This window comes from Fringilla coelebs (assembly GCF_963513975.1).
Source record: "Fringilla coelebs genome assembly, chromosome: 1".
Taxonomy (NCBI): Eukaryota; Metazoa; Chordata; class Aves; order Passeriformes; family Fringillidae; genus Fringilla; species Fringilla coelebs.
Genome location: NC_140028.1, coordinates 27,841,254 through 27,861,228, shown reverse-complemented (window position 1 = coordinate 27,861,228; position 19,975 = coordinate 27,841,254). Strand labels below are relative to the sequence as shown.

General features: G+C 35.9%; 1 protein-coding gene across 1 annotated transcript in view; it reads right to left on the bottom strand.

The window, feature by feature from the left end:
• The window catches only part of CNGB3 (cyclic nucleotide gated channel subunit beta 3), a gene marked incomplete at both ends in the record, with an annotated part of 137,551 nt that overhangs the window by 12,492 nt on the left and 105,084 nt on the right, over positions 1–19,975 (bottom strand). Inside the window, 8 exons of the mRNA XM_084202296.1 lie at positions 1,414–1,555; positions 8,660–8,782; positions 12,259–12,323; positions 13,949–14,035; positions 16,038–16,088; positions 17,926–18,134; positions 18,722–18,859; positions 19,577–19,622. Of these exons, the coding sequence (XP_084058422.1) occupies positions 1,414–1,555; positions 8,660–8,782; positions 12,259–12,323; positions 13,949–14,035; positions 16,038–16,088; positions 17,926–18,134; positions 18,722–18,859; positions 19,577–19,622 (861 nt within the window). The remainder of the gene's footprint in view (positions 1–1,413; positions 1,556–8,659; positions 8,783–12,258; positions 12,324–13,948; positions 14,036–16,037; positions 16,089–17,925; positions 18,135–18,721; positions 18,860–19,576; positions 19,623–19,975) is intronic.

The window sequence follows — 19,975 nt, the reverse complement described above, 5'->3', positions numbered from 1 at the left end:
ATCATTTAACATTTCAACTCAAATGTGATTCAGTTTTTAGAACGTGGATGAGTTAATGTTCATAGATGTTTCCTCTTCAAAAGAATAAGATGTGATTTTAGTGGAATGGCTTCATGTGGCAGCTGCCAAGGATTAATGTGCCATGGGCTGAATTTTGTTCTTTATTGCAGCAATGCAATTGATTACAATGGGAAGAACAATTTTTAGGCAAGTATGCTAAAGCAGGAATAACTCAATAATTTTAAGGGTACTTTGTAAACAGGAATTATAACAAACAAACTGCAATGAAGAACCTTGTGCGTTAAGGCTTAAAGTTTGAGACTGCAAATGACTACACTGGTTACAAAAAGTCATCTGTAGAATCTTCTTGGGGAAATGAGGCTTTCATTGATAGTTACAACAATTCAGGGAAAAGTTATAAATATGCAAACTCTGGAGTTTTATTCTATATACTTGAATTCAGTAGTCTTCCAGAAGAAATATGTTATATGTATGCATTGTTTTATATTTTTGGTAATTCTGGTTTATGGAGGAAATTTTAAATCCTATAAGGAAGAGTCTCTTTAGTGGCAATGACCCCTTCTTGCAGTTCTGAAGACAAAGAGACATATGCAATCTCTTACTGCTTGATTGAGCTTTTCAAATGCTATATTCAAAATAAGAATTAAATTTCAGTTTTAATTTAGTTTTTTTTTTTTTTTCTTAATAACTAATTTTATAAGAGGCATGGAGAAATCAAAGTCTGGAATGGTTTCTACAGAAATTGATAAGGCGCAGTCTCACTCAGAAACTCAGCATTTATTTTTCTGTAGGGAATGTGTTTTAAAACCCATGATCTAAAGCCCAAGTTTAATAGTCACAAACCAGAAGTATTTCAATTGTGTTCATTTGGAAATATAACTGATTTGCTGTGCTATGGGCTTTTTTATTTCCCTTCTGCCAAATGGGAACCAAGAGAAATAAAAACCAGTTAATTTTCAGATTGGCAAATATATTGTAATTTGTGGAAGAGTTCTAGTTTGACAAAAATAATGGGATTTCCATTAACAGAATCCTATCAGCAGTAATACTGAGCATGACTTATTTGACAATCACAATTTTTATTTCAGATTTAACAGTATAATGTGAATGTCAAGAATTTGTCTCCTTAGCTGTGAGTAAGGAAAAAAAAGGAATTATAGTTTCAAGAGACATCTGTGTCCTGCAGAGGCTTGGCTTTTAATCAGCTTGTGTGCAAAAGAGCTGCAAAAGAGGGCACTGATTAAACATGTGTATTTATCAGAAAAATAAGTATGTTTGACGTTAAAGGACGGAAAATGAAACTTTTTCTCAGAACTAAAGTCCATTAAATGGAATATATTATCACTACATTACAGTAATTAGAATCTAACTTGTTATTGATTTTTTATGTACCTGACCAATTAAGCTGGAGAAGACAAAGACACCCATGAAATAATTCAGCAGTTGAAAAATGATCTCAAACAGCGTTTGTGGTTCTGCAAGGCCACCGATGGTGATTAAGCTACGAACTGCCCAGTAGTAACACCTCAGGTACCTGTGGATACAAACAGCATTTTTGTTAGACTGTAGCTACTTATGTGTTTGAAGTTAGGCATATGCCTACCTGAGCTGGGCCTTTCAGTGATCTTTTCAGTCCAAAAGACTTTCAGCATTTTATAAAGGCTTGTGAGTTTATAAATGATACCATTACATAGGTCAGGTTGAGTTGAATATCCTCACTCACTGAAGAATACAAATGTATGGGACAGGCAGCTATAATTTACTGTTCTCTAGTAATTCTAGGGAGCATTAAAGAAGACTTGTGTGCAGAAGTGCCAAGATGGACATTACAGTGTTAGAATGCTACCAATGAAGATGGTCAAAAGCAGTGTAAAAGTTGGAGACTTCCCAGAGTCTCTCTGTAGCAGCACCATAGATGCTCAAACATCTGAAGGTCCCCTTCATGGCTTTAGTGTGATGACACCAGTGCAAAGCCCTGTGGTGGGAATAACGAATGCAAAATTTGTTATTCCCACAAATAATGTTCTTGTGTCCATTTTTACTCTTTTGCTGTGCTGGTCTTCCTTCCACCCTGCCCCTGAGCACCCTTCATTGGCTCTGCCTCCTCGGTTATGTCAAAAAAATGGCATATTTCCACAAGCTGTGTGTTAATTCAGCTTTTCCAAACCACTAATTCAGCACTGAAAGGTTGACTTCTGTGGTAATATCTCCCAGCTGCTGGTCTCCACAACTCCTTCTGTCACCTTAACAAGATCTTGCCTTTTTCACTATAGAGCCTTTTGCCTTCAAATCGTGTCTTTCTACTACACATTTATGGAAGCAGCAAAGGACCTAGAGAGAATGCTTTAAAAAAGCACCTTGGCATGTCTAAAATTCTGGTTTAAATCACTTTTTAGAACATGGTAGCACAAGAAATGCAGCATTGCAGTGGGGAATAACTAGTCAAATTATTGTTGGGAGAATGCTATAATTTCCTTCTTTTCAGAATTGGTTTAGATATATTTTTAAAAGCCTGCTATTAATTGGAATTTGACTTCCCAAGCTACTATACAATCAGACTTCATCTTTGCTGATGATTAGGAATGGAACTTTATTTCCTTAATTATAAAGTGGGATTTTCTATTACTTCAGCTGTGACTACTGCTTCTGATGCAATGATGATTCCTTATGTGTGTTGAATTTTATTGTGTTTTAAATAATAATTTAAAAAAGCCCAAACAACCCCCCATGCCCAGCACTAAGACGCAGAAGAAATACTTTTGGAGATTGTTTTGAAATAGAAAGTCTCATGTGCATCTTCTCATGCCTGCTCTGAACCTGAGGACACCTGGTCTGCCTGCAGATATTAGGTGTATTTCAGAATCCTCTCTTTTTAAGATATGAACTCCACTATAATAAGAGGTTAATGTAATAATACTGCTGCAAGGTCTGTTTCGTGCAAATATGAGAAAATAAACTCACAATAACAACCAATTCCAATGAAGTTTGTTTTTTCTTAAATCACTTGAAACTGTTTTCAAGTTTTTTTACCCAAAATACAAGGCTTTACCAAGCAATTAATATGTGCTTTTCATTGCAAAGTCCCCTTTTTTCTTGGTTGCAGATTAAGAAAATGCAGTAAAAATGTTTAAGAAAATTTACCATAGTTTTCTAGATTTAGAAGTTAACAGTCAGAACTAGACATTTTCATTCAGAGTCCTTAAATAAAAAATTCATTGCATATTTTCTATCTTAACATTTTTGCTTGTTAGGGATGCAAAATGAACTGCTGGATTACGCCACGGTAATATTTTCACTTGATATAAAAAAGAAGCACATATGCATGTTTCCAGCAAAGTATGCATAAGTGGCAGCTTTTTCATAGACTTCTGTAGCATAAACAAATAATAAGAAAAAGACTGAGGTCCATTTTGGAAGAATTACAGATTTAAGCATAAAATGATCCTTCTAGCTTGGCTGAGGGGAATTATGTAAAGCACATTAATATATTGATTTGCCATAACTGAGAATGCTGTGGTGCTTGAAATATGTATAATTGGGTAATATAAAAGTAAAGAAATTAATATTTCTGTGGTACTTACTTTAGGAAAAAAGTAATTAAGCAAATCATTCACCCTCAATGGCTCTGTGTGCCAAGTTTGCAAACTCAACCATGACAGACAATATAATCTTTATTCTGGGAATGTCTACAAAGAATGAAAGCAGCTCCTCAGAAGAATTTAGGGGTCACATTCTTCTTTGCAGTGTTGTATGTCCAAAATGTGATGGTTTTTTTATATCTTTCTACCCTTTCTTGATATTTAGTTAATATAGTATTCTTCTGTGATTTTACTTCAAAAGAAACTTTCTATTGGCAAAGTATGTGACATTCTCTATCTCTTTGGAACAGGTTTTCTCCATTTATGCATTTTTGTTTTTATTTTAATCTGAAATGGAAGTTGCACAGTTGGAATACAGAGCAGCTTTTTTCTTCCCTAACAAGGGGGGAAATGAGATTGTAAATTTTGTTTGAGGAAAGCCAGAAAAAACAACTCCTATTTCAACAGTATTAGCAGCTGTGCTTCCTACCAGCATGTATCTGGAAACTATCACTGCCCACTGTACAGCTTACCAGCCTGCTATAAAATTACTGTTGAAGTAAACAACAGCCATGAGACAAGAAAGAGATTTTTTCCTCTGCACATCATAGAGAGTGTGTTTATCCTTCAGGCAATCAAAGTACTAGATTTTTCCCTAAAAAAAATGCATAGGTATGAAAACATTCAGAAACACTGCAAATAAGATACCTTGTAATATTATGTCAATAGAAATATCTTTGTCAGAAAAGTCCATTTCAGAGTGCACTAAACTTCTTTCATGGTTTTTGTTAGTGCAGGTAAATCAAGTCTTTGTGCATGTGTCTCTCAGCTTTCAAGGTGGTATTCACATATTCATTTCAGCCCATGGAGGAGTTGTTTCAGGCCTATCATGTTTGACTCCTGTCAGATTACAGCCAGGATGAGTTTAAGCAGAGTAAAGCAGCAGCCTTTGTAAAGGAATGACTTCCTTCTTGGTACCTCTTCTAGAGTGATGTGTTCATCAGGTGCCTGTGGGTCTGATAATCTCAGACACAGCGGAGCAAACTACAAAGCTTTTACTTAAAAAAGCATGGCTATGGCTGTGGGTAGCAGGTCTGAAAGTCTGACATATGAGCTGGGCTGTGCATTCACAGCTTGCCTGGAGGCACAAAACTGTCTGTGCATAGCAAGCACTGAGATGGTGACACATCAGACCTATTGCAAGAGCACAGATGAAAGCCATGAGACACATTCCAAGATTTGCCAGTCTCACTGTGCAATTAGCAATGCATACCAAAGGAGTGGATTTGTTCAAGATACTTACAGTAACCATTTTCTGGGACCTACAGATATCCACTAAGTCTGTGCCCAGAACAGGAAGGCAGCACACTACAGAGAAACATAATTGGGATGCAAATAGATGTCTCACATTTGCCCGAGAAATTTGCAGATTTCTTGTGGATGACTTGCAAACAGCAGAAATACACCATGAGCAAAGTGAAATTGTTTGTTTTGCCTAAATTTACTGCTCACCTGGAGGGTTTGCTTGAGAATTTCAGCTCCCTAGTTTTAGTTTCTCTGTGGACAGTGATGAAAGAGAGATACTTCCTTGGAACAATTCAGAGCAATGGCATTACATTGAATCCCTGAAAAAAGATTTGTGCATTTTTGTCTGGAATTAGGGAGATGGGTCTTTTATTTAGGTAGTAAAATTAGATTGTAAATAAACACATATAGTTGAAATGGTCCACTTAAGAGACCTTTTCAATATCTGCTACTGTCCTTGCATAGGCTCTACACTTTGGTGTTGCCTTAGTGATTTTGTGCTTCTGCTTTAGGAGAGACTGAGGTCTTGCCTAACTCAAGCTGTGCACTTTTAATGCTGGAAACACCCTGTGTGGCTCATTTGGGTGTGTTGCAGGGAGGTAAAGCTGGCTGCCTTTTACATCTCAAGTCAAAGCCTTGACCGAAGGCTGCAATGGTAAAGAGCTCAAATCTTGGGCTGACACTGGCACTTTACAGCCTGGACAAGAACCAGAAAAGAAACAGGGCTTGCAGAAATTCGCAGAAGAGCTTCTTTGATAATTTTGCTTGTGGTTTGAATGTTGTGTATAGCTGTTAGTTATATACTTAGTTCACCAGCTAGTGTGCCTGTTCAGCAACATGTATGGAATCAAACTAATAATGGGAAGTACTGTCTGTTAATTCTTTTTAGCCTGGAAAAGGAAAAAAATCCTAGGAGTGTTACCATTTTTAAGAACTGGTTTTGGCCATAACTAGCAATATTTTATGGACAAAGCAGGAATTCCACATAAAGCATTGGGGCCACTAAATCCATGTCAGACCATTTTCTGTGAATCAGTGTAATCTGAGACAGCTAGAATTTTGGTTTACTTGTCAAACTGCTTACTGTCATTTTTCAAAATTAGCTAAGTAGTTATGTATCCCTAATATGCTTTCTGAATATGTTCCCATTCTTTGTGAGACTACTGGCATATTTTGCTTCAAATATTGTCAACCCTGAATGCTCTGTGAAAGAAAAATTATAAGTTCACTGCTGTTCCATAATATATGCTGCAGTACTAGTCACTTTTCCTGACAAATTGTTCTTATATCTGCTTATCTAATAAATGAATATACCTAGAAGTATCTTGTCTGATAAGTTTAAATACACTTACATCTCTAATTATAACTAATGTTCACACAATGCCTCTGTGTGTGAAAAAATCTTCAAACATTTGATGATTAGATTTTATGTCATGCTTAGTTCTCTAAGGGAATGACTATTCCACACAGTCAGCATTTGCTGTTAGTGGAATACAAAGCTATACTTTATGAAATGCAGCTCATTGTAGAATACTCTTTGGGATGCCATGTTCATGGCACTATATATTCCAGTATGAGTTAGACACAGGCAAAAGAATAAAATCATACACTCATCAAACAATTGTCAAAGTGAAGTGGATTAATCTCTTAATGAGGCTTAGATGGATATATCATAGAAACATTGAATAGTTTGGGTTGGAAGGGATGTTAAAGATTATTCAGTTCCAACCCTCCTACCATGGGGAGGGACACCTTCCACTAGATCAGGTTGCTCAGAGCCCCATCCAGGCTGGCCTTGAACACCTTCATGGATTGGGAGTCCACAGCCTCTCTGGGTAATGTGTTCCAGTGCCTTACCCCCCTCATAGTAAGGAATTTCTTCCTAATATCTAATTTAAATGCGTCCTTTTTCAGTTTTAAGCCATTTCCCCTTGTTCTATGTCTGCATGGCCTTGTGAAAATTCCTTGTGCTTCCTTCTTGAAGGCTCCCCTATAGGTCCTGGAAGTGCCATGCCTTCTCTTCTCCAGGCTGAACAGTCCCAACTTCCCCAGCCTGTCTCCACAGGATAGGTGCTCCAGCCCTGTGATTAACTTAGTGGCTTCATCTGGACTCATTCCAACAGATGAGTGTTTTTCTTGTATTTGGCTGTTTGGATATCCAAACATTAATTTTATTTAAGAATCTCAGTTTAATGCAGAACTTGAATTATCATTTTATTATCATTGTTTATAAATAAATCTGCTCTAAATTCCATGTGATTGCAGTGTGACTTCATTTGAGAACTTTTTTTTTGTCTCCTCACGGAAAAAGTAGCATAAAATATTAAAAAACCTGGTCACTGGGAATGCACGAGGCATTGTCTGTGGTAAAGCCAGTAAATAATTTTGACCAATTGTTTTTCTGAGAAAAACGTGAAATATTTTTGTCTGTGAAAAACAGACAAATAGACAAATTCTTTCTTGCCTGTTCTCTAGACTGTTCTGAAGAAGCATTAAAAACTTGAAGACTCTACTTTCAGAGTTTACAAGTTTCTTATTCTTATGTACCTTACTTTTTGGGTACGAAGCAAGTATTCCCAAGAATCACATTAACAAAAAAAAAAAGCTATAATGGAAATTGCTTCTGCATTTTTCTTGTCAGATTTCTGGAAATCTCAATCCTGCAAATAAACACCCATCTATAGCTTCACTTACATAAATGGTTCCACTAAGCTCCATGATCCTGCTTGCCCATGTCTGACTGCAGTACTCAAGCTGTGTATTTTAATGGTGTGTGGAGACTTCAGATATGTCATTCTTTTTTTTCAAGAGATAACCCTACATATAAAAAATCAGTGCTGGTTTACACAAAATGTGGTTTGCTCTTCAAGGTAGTGACTTGACACCAAACTTGCGAAGTCTGACAAAACTACAAACAAGAGGAGCACGTGTCCAAGAGAAAGGTGAAAAGTTGTTTAGAAGGCAATTTATGACAGCAGTAGGATACTATATGTGGTTTTGCAAGGAATGCAATCAAAGAACAAATTGAGCTTCTGTGGCTTTTACTATATTATAGCCTTTGAAAGAAATGAATGTTCATACAATCGAACCTACTAGATATATCTTTACAAAACTACACACAGAATATGTTATGACTTTGCTTTTTTCTCTTACTTCCTCTCTATCACCTTAATAAATGGTCCTTACTTTGCACCCAACCAGTGCTGTCACAAGGAGTTTGTGGAAAATTCTGCCAAAATCCAGTCATTTCTTCTGAAGACACTCTGCCACATGTTTAAGCACGACCGTCTTAAAAAATCAGAGAGAGCTAGTGGGATTTTTTCAGACCAATCACCATCGTGTAGAGGGACTAAAATGTTGCACTTTAATGACACAATGCTGTGTGGCAGCAAAAAAACTCCCAAACTGTTCCTGTGTTTCCTTTGAGGGATTGCTGTACAATCCTTCTAACAGTTCCCACGTGCATATGCAATAGGCAAATTTAATTTATGACCCTTGTTGCTTTCTAAATGTTTAATTAAGTCAGCACTTAGCACTGACTCATAAACCTATAAAGCTGAAAGTGGTGAACTGATTATTCACTGCACCTGCCCTCCAAATATGTGTTAGTATTGAAAGCTGCTAATCAGCAGTCATGATACTAAAAGTTTGCTATCCAAGCACTTAAAAAGTAAGCAGTGGCATGGGAGAAGGGTGGGGAGGCAGGAATGAGCAAAATAATACAAAAAAATCTTTTGCAAAAGAAAAGGACTTACATGTTTCCTTCTCCATCATACACCCATCTAGTGCTGCCAATTCCTTCATAGTCTGAAGCCCAATAATACAGGCATGCATTAATGTGCAAGATAAACAGCAAGTATCCAGTTGTTCGAATGACCCTATAAAAGTCAACAGATTCCTGTAAAACAACTTAAATTTTTCCTTTTATATATATATATATATATTTTTTTTTAATATAGAACCCATTACTTATTTGGATTAACAATGTTAATGTTAAGCATATGCTAAGTGGTTCCCCACCTGTATTGAGTCTATGAAAAAATAGCTGGCAGTTACCCATCTCTCCCATCTGTCCAAGGTCAAATAAATATCTTCCCTAGAATATTTGACATGGGGTAATTTTAAATTATGGTTCCCTGAGGAGTTTATAGTCCACTTCTTTAAATGGCTATGAATATTTTCAGAAATTTGAAGCTATATTAATGAGGGTACAGGGTAAAAAATAATGTGTTTTCCAAACTATCCAAGATAGGCTCTAAACTTGTGAACGAAAGCCAAGAAATGTCTGAGGTCAGAAATGAGCTCCTTTACAAGACCTGTAATATAAAACCTGCAGTAGATCCTCTAAATAGTATGATTTAGTCACTGCAGCAGGAGTTATATCATTCCTAATCCCAGTTCTTATGCTTGTGGCCAGTGCTTTGAAGAATACCAATGATTAAGCATCAAGCAGCTTTCTGCTTAATACAATAATGATCTCATTGTATAACCTCTGTTCGGAGCATGGGGATCAAAAGAAATGTCTCCTGGATTTAGATCTCTATTGAAATATCCACACAAGCAGGGGATAAATAAGCAGGAAAAGTGTAAGACTTGCCTAAACACAGGGTGGTAGTTAATGAGTTTATCTGCTGCAGCTAGAATTCAATGCAGTATGCAGTACAGAATAAATGAGCGAGTGGTTTGTTGGGAATTTAATAAGATCTAACTTAGTCAGGTCTATAAACAAAGGTAATAGGAGCTAATATCTCGGTGGTTACTTCATTAAGCACTCCTTTGCTGCTTCTTCAGGTGCCCTTTTATGCTCTCCTTGGCCCTTCCAGGCCATTAGATAATCTACCTAAGTGTATTCTTCTTCTTTATGATGCTCACAAATGAGTGCTATTTCTCTGTTTAAAAGTTGGTGTGCTTCCAGGACAGCTTTGTTTAGGATTTCAAGCTACAGAGAACAGCAGAGAGCTGTTGTGATCTTGTAACCTTGCAACATTCTCCATGCTAGGTCTTCTGTTCAAGTTTGAATCCATGAAAGTGGGCTCCTGAGGTCTGAGTGAAGATTCAAGAAACCTTTGCTGTGTTATATTTCTCCAGACATATATTGAATATATCACAATGAGATGTAACTCATGCTAGCTCTATTTCTGCAAACTCAGACTAGTTAGTTTGAAAAGAGAATCCCACTTGCTGTAGAAGCTTAGTTTGATATTATCTTGTTAATTGGTGCCTTATTGCTCAAAGTGTGGTTATACCAATCTCAGACCAAAGCAAGATTGCCACATTAAAATTAAATGCAGTAGTTTGCACAAAAAGACTGGGGTTTTAAAGATTTTTTTAGCTCCTGCTTGTACTCTTCTCTATAACTACCTCTGTTCTCCATTTGTCAATGAGAAAACCAGGAGTCAAGTGTTTTCTGAAGTATGAAGAAGAAAATAGGTTCACTTTGAAACATTTAGATTCTGCAGTTTACATTCTGCAAGGGATTTAATACTGGAAATCTGAGTGGGCCTCTGGCCAGGAAGCAAAGACACAAGCAGCAAATGCAGTTGTGGTTCTTAACCAATATCATGCTGAAAAAGCTTTGACAGGGCAGAGTAGCTGGCTCTACTACTGCATACATTTTACAGGACAAGTGAGATCTTGCTTTGTGCGTCTCAGCCTTTCCAAATGAGCACCTTTCCTGTTTTTGACATGTAAATAATCATCACATCCTTCAAAGCTGGTCTAGCTTGAGGATATACACATGCCCTTTACAACTTGTCCTTTGAACATTCATCTCCCATTCCATATTTTCATAATAGTATGAAACTCTGTCCCTTGCAAAACTTTATTTGGGTGAAAATGAGTTTTAAATTTGTTCCCATTTCTTTGAAATCCATACACATACTACAGTATTGTTACATAAAAACTAATTACTTGATTCAGAATTGTCTATATTATTGTATATTATCTATATTATATGTACTGTATCTCTCAATACTCACTGCAAGTATTACAGGAGATACAGAAAAAATATCAAATTATGACTCCAAAAAGCAAAGGATATAATATGTAAAAAAAAAAATTTAAAACAATTCTAAAGCTTATCAATATTGGAGAAAGTTAAGCACCATAAGCAGATGAAGGCCCATTTTTTAAAACAAATGAAATTAGACACTGAAGAAGGCAGAGATTCAGAAGCTGACAAGAAATTTCTTCATCTTGGGGAAATCCAGTCCTCTCTTGAACCAAAAGAATTTTAAAAAAATCAAAAATCAAACAAACCAAAGAAAGCCCAAATGAAATCACAACAGAATCTTCCATAATTGAAAAGAGAGGTAAATATAAGAATAAGTTTTGTGAAGGTCAGCATCTCAAAAATATTTTAGTAGAACTTTCAAAACTTTTAAGTTTTGTTTTAATTCACAGGTACATGAAAAAATGAAAAAGCAGATATTTGAACCTCCTTTTGAACTTTATCTTGTTTTTAAATCTCATAAAATATCTCGTTTGAATGTATTAATATCTAGTGGACTGTTTAAGTGCAATAATCTCTGAAATGAAATAAGATGGTGACCAACAGCACCAACAGACAGGAACAATACATGCCCCAAAACTGGGATAGGGAAAAGGATTTGTTGGTGTGGGAATTATGCAAGGTAAAGCAGTCCTGATGGCACTGACAATAACGATGACAAAGCAGATGGGTTCACAGGATCTCAGCAGCATCACTGGCAGCTGAGGGGCCTATGAAACTTGCCATAGCTATGTCCATGGATGTCCAACCTGAGCTGGAGCCAAAATTCTTTCTGTCAATGCAGAAGGTGAGAACACAGTTCAGCAGGCTACAGTTATAATCACTATTTGTGAGCTGTGCTGAATTGATCCTCATTCCAGCTGTAGTCAGGGCAGTGGAGGATCAAGTTTCTGTATATGCCAGGTTCATGGGGAGAGCATGTTTGAAGAAAAATATTGACACAGGCTCAGGCTCATAACTCCTATTAAGTACAAATAAACAGCTTCTGAGGGTTTGGAACCATATTAGCAACTTAAAGAAAGTGTTCTTTAGCTCTTTCAGTAAAGAAAATTTCTGAAACTGCTGATCAATTAAATTTTGGCAGAAGCTTCAGTTTGGTGAACATTTTGCCAGAACCGGGCCAGCTGAACTGAGCTAGATTTCATACATAAGGGAGGCCTTATATATATATATATATATTATTTTAATGATTACCATAAAGACAGATATTTTTAAAAACCCTTTAAATGGAACAGTTAAAGATGTATCATATTCCACCCAGTGCTTAACTGACAACTCATGAAATCATTTGAAATGCATTCTGTGCCAAGCTTTGCATGCTACTTGAGTTTTATCAGCACATACCTGTAGATGTATGCTTTTTCCATAATAGCTTCCAAACGATCATTAAACTCAAAGAATGTGTTATGCTGCATGGAAAACAAATGAAAGTTACCCAATCATTATTTTTCAGTGCGCCTTTTTTTTATAATACTACTGGCATCAATTCACATGCACATTTTGAAAATGGATTTTTCAGTAATCACACTTTCTATAAATATTGTTTCTGGCCTGGACAGGGTTAATTTTTGCAGTAGCTGGGAGGGGCATGGCTAAAACTCTGTGTTATTCTATATAATCTCAGGTAATTGCTGGGAGTGGGATAAAGGGACTGTTTCTTCTAGGGAAGAAAGGTATTCCTTCCTGTTGAGAAAATCTAGCAGAGGGAGCTGTCTGGTATTGTTTATTACTGGGGAGTTTTTCCATGTGAATCACTTCTTTTCTCACACCCTCTGTCATCAGCAATGCTGTTGCTGGTGTTCATTTTCTTGTCTCATTGTTGTTTCCAGTAAATTGTTCTTATCTCAACCTGTGATCATTGCCTTTTGTGCCTCCAGTTGGAGGGGGAGAGGGAGCAGGCATACAGTTTTAGTGGGACTACTAAATTGGAGAATACTGTTCCTAAACCATGACAAACATTTAACAAAAATATGAGCTGAAAAACAAAGATAAATTTGAGTCAAGTGTTTTTCTGGGTGTTGAGTGATTACAGAAATAACTTTGCTGTTTTGGTCAGAGTGCTGCAGGTGAACAACTTCTGCTTTCTCATACATATAAAATTGCTTGGGCAACATGAACACAAAGAATTACATGCATTTTTTCTCATCCTGAAATTCCAGTAATTTTCCTGTAAGTGATCATACATATCAACAACCACATACTAGAGGATGCTCTGTTGCATCAATGGCAGCTGTATAGAATTCTTCCTGTTTAGTATTTGCAGTTGATCATTAGTGATGGCATGCAGCTTTTTCTTTGTTTTTTTTTCAATACACAGCTGCTTGCCTAATACAAGCTACTATTTAACTTTTCATTCTTTCATATTATTTTGGTTCTGATTTAAGGAATTTTGAAGTTTTATTGAATACCAAAGTGAAGAACACCATTTTATTGTCAGAGTTCTTGTATTCCCCCCCAGCTTTAAATGAAAATCAATTCTTTGTTAACATGTTGAGTGTGTGCAGAGGAATGCATTTAACCACACAGTACCCTGTGTTCTAATCCCTTCTCAGACCTTTCATTGCACAACTCCAAGGTCTTTGGAGTTGATAACAAAATTGGGTTTGTGCCTGATAAGTATTCTGTATATTGTTTTTGTCCTCAGAATTAACTTCTATGTTTTTAAACAGCTGACATAAGCAACACAAGGGGAAGGTACATTGGCATTACTTAGTGATATTTTTTTAATCTTTGAAAACTAAGCAGGTAATTTGAGATTAATCTAATTTAAATAATGTGAAAAATAGCTTTAAACAAAAATAATTTTTTGATATTAGGAAATAATAAAGTCAGAAGAAAAATAAGAAAATAAGGGCTTAATTTTGCTAGACAATGAGTTGCATTTTTTGTTTCTTTATTAAGTTATGTTGTACCTTAGCCTAAAGATATTTTACAGTTTCAAAATTTCATATTCCTAATTATTATAAAAAAATTTCTGTTGCATTGCAAAAACATCTAGGCATGGTTAGCCATCCATCACTACTACAGATCTTACCTTTAGCATCCTGTTTGCTCGAAGTGCTGGATTAAATCCAAAGAAGAAGTATAAAATGTCAAATGGAAACACTGATATCACATCAAGCTGTTAAAGAGCAGAGAGGTCAATTTAAACTTCATAGTAATCATAATGTATTTATTTGCTGTCAAAAAACCTGCTTAGACTGAATCATGACTGTGATAATATTTGAAGAGTCAGCATGCTAAGTGTGTAGCTTCCTAGGTACTGGCAGGTAAGATTATCTCCTTGAAAACACCAACAGCTTGGCTCTGCCCTGCTTTTGGATCCCTTGTGCCTGAGATTTTAATCTGTTTCATGTGGCTTATGGACAGTATCTCATACATTTGATTATTAATACATTCTGTTTTTTCAGTTGTAGTTCTGATCAGACTAAAATGTTTGGCATGGAGCTGGTGAGTGCAGGTGGGGAGGCCACTACACTAGCACTTCTTAAAAGTCTTTTAAAACACTTCTTAAAAGCACTTCTTAAAAGCTTTTAAAACAAAGCTGCCTAAAGCAATTTGAGGGAGCACAATGAGTTAGATTTCTTGCTTGCAACCTGCAGAAGGCATGAGTTCCAAACAACAGATTCATCCTAGGATAATAAGCTTTTTGGGGCTATTTTTGGTTGTTTGGTTGGTTGGTTGGTTGGTTTGGGGTTTTTTTTAATAGATTTTTCATCTATCAAATTTGTATGCTGCTTCTTCCCATACCACTAAGGTTTTCAACATCTCCCTGCAGTCCATCAGCCATGTGATTACTCTTCTTATGTGTATCTTTATTCTTTCCTAAGATAGAGAAGGAAAGCTGTGGCAAATTTATCTTTTCTTTTCTAAAGATCTTGGGATACCTTGCTTTGTTGCTGTTATTGCTTGGAAGTAAGAGAGGGATGTGGAACTCAGGGCTTCATCTCACTCAATCAGAAATGCCTGTGCTCTGAGAGGTATAAGTCATGTTGGCAGCAACCAGCCTGCAGCTCTGACATTTTATTCCATGCAGGTAAGAAGCAATTAATACCTGAACAGTGTTCAAAGCAAACCAAAAATTGATTGAGAGAAACAGCCTCTTATGGTCTCTCTTTCTCTCCTGCTCTCAGACATATGTCTAAGAGGACAGAAAATTTAGTCAAAAGTGCATTAATATCGGTAACTGCTAATTAGTACTTAATCATATGACAAATTCCCACATTATATCTATATCTTGCATGTCATGAGTACACTCAACTTCATTAGTTTTTTCAGAAATCAAGAGCCCTAACCATACAGCAAGTGTGAACTTAAAATAAACCCATACAAACCCACTTTGGTCTCTTGATTTAAGTTTCACTCTGTCAAACCTATTTGTATGGTGTATATCCTGCACTTTTGGATAGCTTCATATCAAGTATTTAAGTAATGATACCACAGCCACTGAGAAAAAAATAACTCTGAACAAGACAGGTGCAAAAGTAGAGAAGAGGAGAGGGCAATAACTGAGATGTGTGCTTATTGTAACAGAGCTGTAAGTTCATCAGGAATTCAATAAACTACCTATCTTCCACTGACGAAATAACCCCAACATTTAGGAGCAACATTAAGAATTTTCCTAAATCAAATGCATCTTTGTTTTTATAAAGTGCCATAAGCATAAAAAATCTTAGTTTGAATTTTTGACTCCTGTGAGTGATGAAATGTTCATTTCAATGAGGTACTTCAAAAGAGTTTACAGAGTAGTTATCATCTCTCTTCAGGAGTTTTAATTTTTTTAACAAATCTCTGGCAAATGCTGCTATTGTCTTTAGTGTGTGCTGGGATGACGTCTCAAAAACTAATCAAATTCTATTTTATTAATTTATTAGAATTCGAAAATAATATTTAAAATTGCATTTAGAAATATTCTCTCTTCCAGTTAAAGACTGTTTATGAAGATGTCAGTCTTCAGGTGGTGAGCCATCGTTACATTACATGCCATTACGCTATATGCCATTGAGCCAATGTTTTCTGGTGATATTCTTAAACCAACAGTGATTTTCAGGGAATGAAAAAATGAAATTCCTGTGAACAGCCAAAACCTCTATATTGGTATCAGTAAGACATGTTCTACTTACCCGAAACTTCACAGAGCTGCGGTAGTATTTCTCTGTTTCTGCTCTGTCTGACTACAGTGATAATGAAAGGAGAAAAAGGCACAGTCAAGATCAAAATGTCAAGGATGAGCCTCTGCTACTCCACAGTACAGTAGGGGTGATGTCAGTTAAATTAATGATGGTCTAAGAGTATGAATGGATAAATATCTGTAGGTATTTCTCAGAAGAAGTACTATTAGTCTAGCTTACATTAGATCAGATTTTATTAGAATGACTTGAAAAAATAAGAATTGGGGTTTGTCTGATTTTTTCCAATCTGGATGTTGGTCTAGAAAAGTGTATTATATTTTTTCCACAAAACTTCCATCTCAAGACATCTGTATGACTTCATGTTCAACCCAACCCCCTTCAATTTCATGGCAAAAAATGCATTTATCTGCAGTGATTCCAAGAAAAAATTCAAAGAGTGTTTCAAATGATGCTGTACAAAATTAGCTCTTTGAAAGCCAACATTAACATGCTAGCATTACTAGCATTACAATAATCAACACTGCATTCATTAGTAATGATTAGCTTTATATTTTTAAATTGTTTTTCACGGGAACTGCTGCTAATATAATAAGAAAAGATAATCACAAGTATATAAAGAAATTTATCTATTATTGTACTTCGGTATTTATATCAGGGAAACTTTAAAAATAGCTTTAAGATCTTAATCATATTTCCATTCCAACTTTCACTATTATCAGTTTAAACATTAAACTAAATGCAAGAGATCAGGCAGGAGATGGTTTCTGTGCACTAAAATCTGTGAATGGTAGAAACAGCTTCAAATGAAATACAAGCTGATCTTCATTTGTTAGAGATTTAACTTTGTTCATAAAAATTGAGTTTTGTGGATTTAGGCAAGATCTAGTTACTGAATGTCTTAGTGAGGAAAACTCTATTCCACTGCACTGTATTTAATACCTATTGAAATATTTGCACAGCTTGGTCTGTAAAGGTATCAGTAATATTGTATATGTATGATGTATACATTTTTTTTGTAAAAGCACTGAAGTAAAGCTAGTTCCAAATTAGATTTGGAGATATATAATTTTGAAATTTCTGTCTGTTGGATACAGTAATGTCAGGCTGAAGTTATCAAAACTTTTTTTTCTGAATTAAGTATCTTTTTTCTATAAGATGTTAAAAAATCAAAAGCAGGGAAGGCTTTAAAGAAAAGTTAACATTCTAGATACCCCTTGGTAGATTAAAGGCAAACTTTCAGATACTTGTTTAAAATTTTATTTTACATTTTTCTATAAAATGATAACACAAAAATTGTAGCGAGAATCAAAATTGAACATACTTATTTCCCAAAAAAGATTATCTCAAATAAATTATTTTCAAAGTATCCTAAAATTGTTCTGATTTTGGAAAAAACACAAACCACCATGTCACAATCTGTTACAAAGCATGCATATCCTGTCCAACCCTAGCAGAATATGCCCTGTCTTCAACTGTGATTCTGGTACAAGGCAAATAGGTGAAAGTTTCACACAAACATACAAACAGATATATATATGCAAGAGTACATAAGACAACTGATTCCAGTGAGGAATCTGTTTGGAACTGTATGCCTGTTTCAGTTGTTCTCATCTGTTACTTTCAAATCTAAAATCTTGAGTTTTTTCAGTTTTTAAGAATTCAGGTCATGGATATGCTTCCTCCTACACAGGATAATGGAACGTCACTCTGGAATGGAGGTCAATGATAAAGGTCAATGATGAAGAACATATGTATGCTTTGATTGATAAAAAAAGTTACACAGATTTGACATAGTGATAAAAAAGAAGTGTCAGCTTGGATGGATTTCTATGCTCTAACACACCACTACTGCCCATGGAAATCCCACTTCAGTACTTACTATTATATCTCCCCCTTTGATAAAGCGCACTCGGGGCTGGAAAATGACCAAGTCGCACAGGTAGCAGATGTCACAGATGACATCAATGACAAACCAGTAGATGGTGTTGCTGGGGGTTTGGTAGGGGAACACGTAGCGCAGGGGGATGAACCAGCAGTTCCAGTTGTAGGCGATCGTCACCAGCATGAGCCACGCCACGTAACGGCGATCTGGAAGGAAGAACGTGGAACAGAGAGGCGAGAACTCAAAGCCTGTTGCCATTGTTTTAGATGTGTTCATTCTGCTGCAGTCTCTGGGAATGCTTCAGCCCAGACCAACCTACCATTCTCCCTTTTGCAACTGGAATGCTGCTGAAGTGATGCCGCTTGGAAATAGGAGTCACGCAAGGAATTTGCAAAAATGAGAGCATATTCAGTGCATCTGAAGAAACTTATACGATCAAATATAATTATTGCATATAAGATATTGCATCTTGCTCATCTATATTATAACTGACAAAAGAATTATTTGGCCCTAATGAATAGTACAAATTCCAGAGCAGGAAACAGAAGACTTGGGTTCTCATTCTCATCAGTTTGCATTACACTTTTTTGCATACCATCTTTAAAACTGATGTCACTTTCATCTCTTTGGAATAAATGTTGTTTAGGACAGGACCTCTGTATCCCTGGGAATAGCAAACTGGAATGTGTATCTTATGGTGCCTCACAGGTGTGAATCTGTGTAAGCCAGCATATAATACCAGGTCACTTCAGTATGACTTTACCCCCGTTCTATTACACAGCTTTAAATTTACCTGTGTATGAGTCAATGGTATCTGGTAGCTTCATATACTCCATGTATTTTTTCAGTGGAGGTTTTTTGAATTTACAGCACAGCATATCACAGTAATGATCCTCCTCTGGCTTTGCTTCTGCCTCCTCTTTCTTTTCTTCTTTTTTTTCATCTTTTTTTTCATCTTTCTTTTCATCTTTTTTTTCATCTTTTTTTTCATCTTTTGCTGGGGGTGGAGGCTTCTTTGGTGCTGGACACATAGATTACCAAAAAAATTGGCATTTTAATAATGGCTCAATTAATTCACCCTGTTTTAACATGAAGAAAGGCTTCATCATGTAAAAATATCTTCTAAAAACACTGGGCAGTGACTAAATTCATTATATTAAATACATACAAAAACACTTGAAGAATGAAAATAGAAAACATAGAAAAACACTTGAAGAACAAAATCACCACTGGTATAAATATGTACATCTGCATCCTGATCAGGGCACTTATGTTATAGAGTGCAATATCTCTATTGCTGAATTTCCCTGGGCAATGCTTACAAGTTATACCTTTTATAAAACTGACAAGAAAATTGTTAATTCATAATTTAGCCTTCATTAACACAACTGAGCATTTCTCTTTACATTACTTTGCAAAGAATGAGTGAGATGGAGAAAAGAAAAGGCACCTGTGCCATGGGCTGATCTCTCCCTTCTCCTGAGACCTGATATGCAAGATGCAGCAGGTGAAACTAGTGGGAAGCCTATGGTTTTTTACATTTCTAGGCTTATAAAAGTCTTGTAGCACTCCTTTGAACCCAGTTCTTCCATCTTTGAGCTGGATAATCTTGTTTGCACCTGTGTCCTATTAATTCTGGTGGCTTTACCTCTGATTAGGATACAAAGTCTTGGCAGTAAACTGACAAACTGCATCTATAATAAGTTAGGAAATAAAGATTATAAGTTCTACAAAGAGAACAAAAGATGTAGATCAGCAAATATAAAATTTAGAAAAAAAGTCCTTTTATCAGTTGGTATAGTTTATTATTCTTCAGGCCCCATTTTTACAGCTTTTTAAAAACCACATACACAATGAACAGCTTCTAAAAAGCGCCAGAACATAAACCCACCACACTCAATTCTTTGTGGAAAGGAAAAGGAAAGTCAAACTTTCCTCTGAAGAGGAGAAAAATTGATTTATGTTTCATATTTTGCCAAAAGTCAATGATCAATTAGTTTCAGATGACTTTGCTCTATTTAAAGTGTGGACTTTAAGTCTTCAGTGT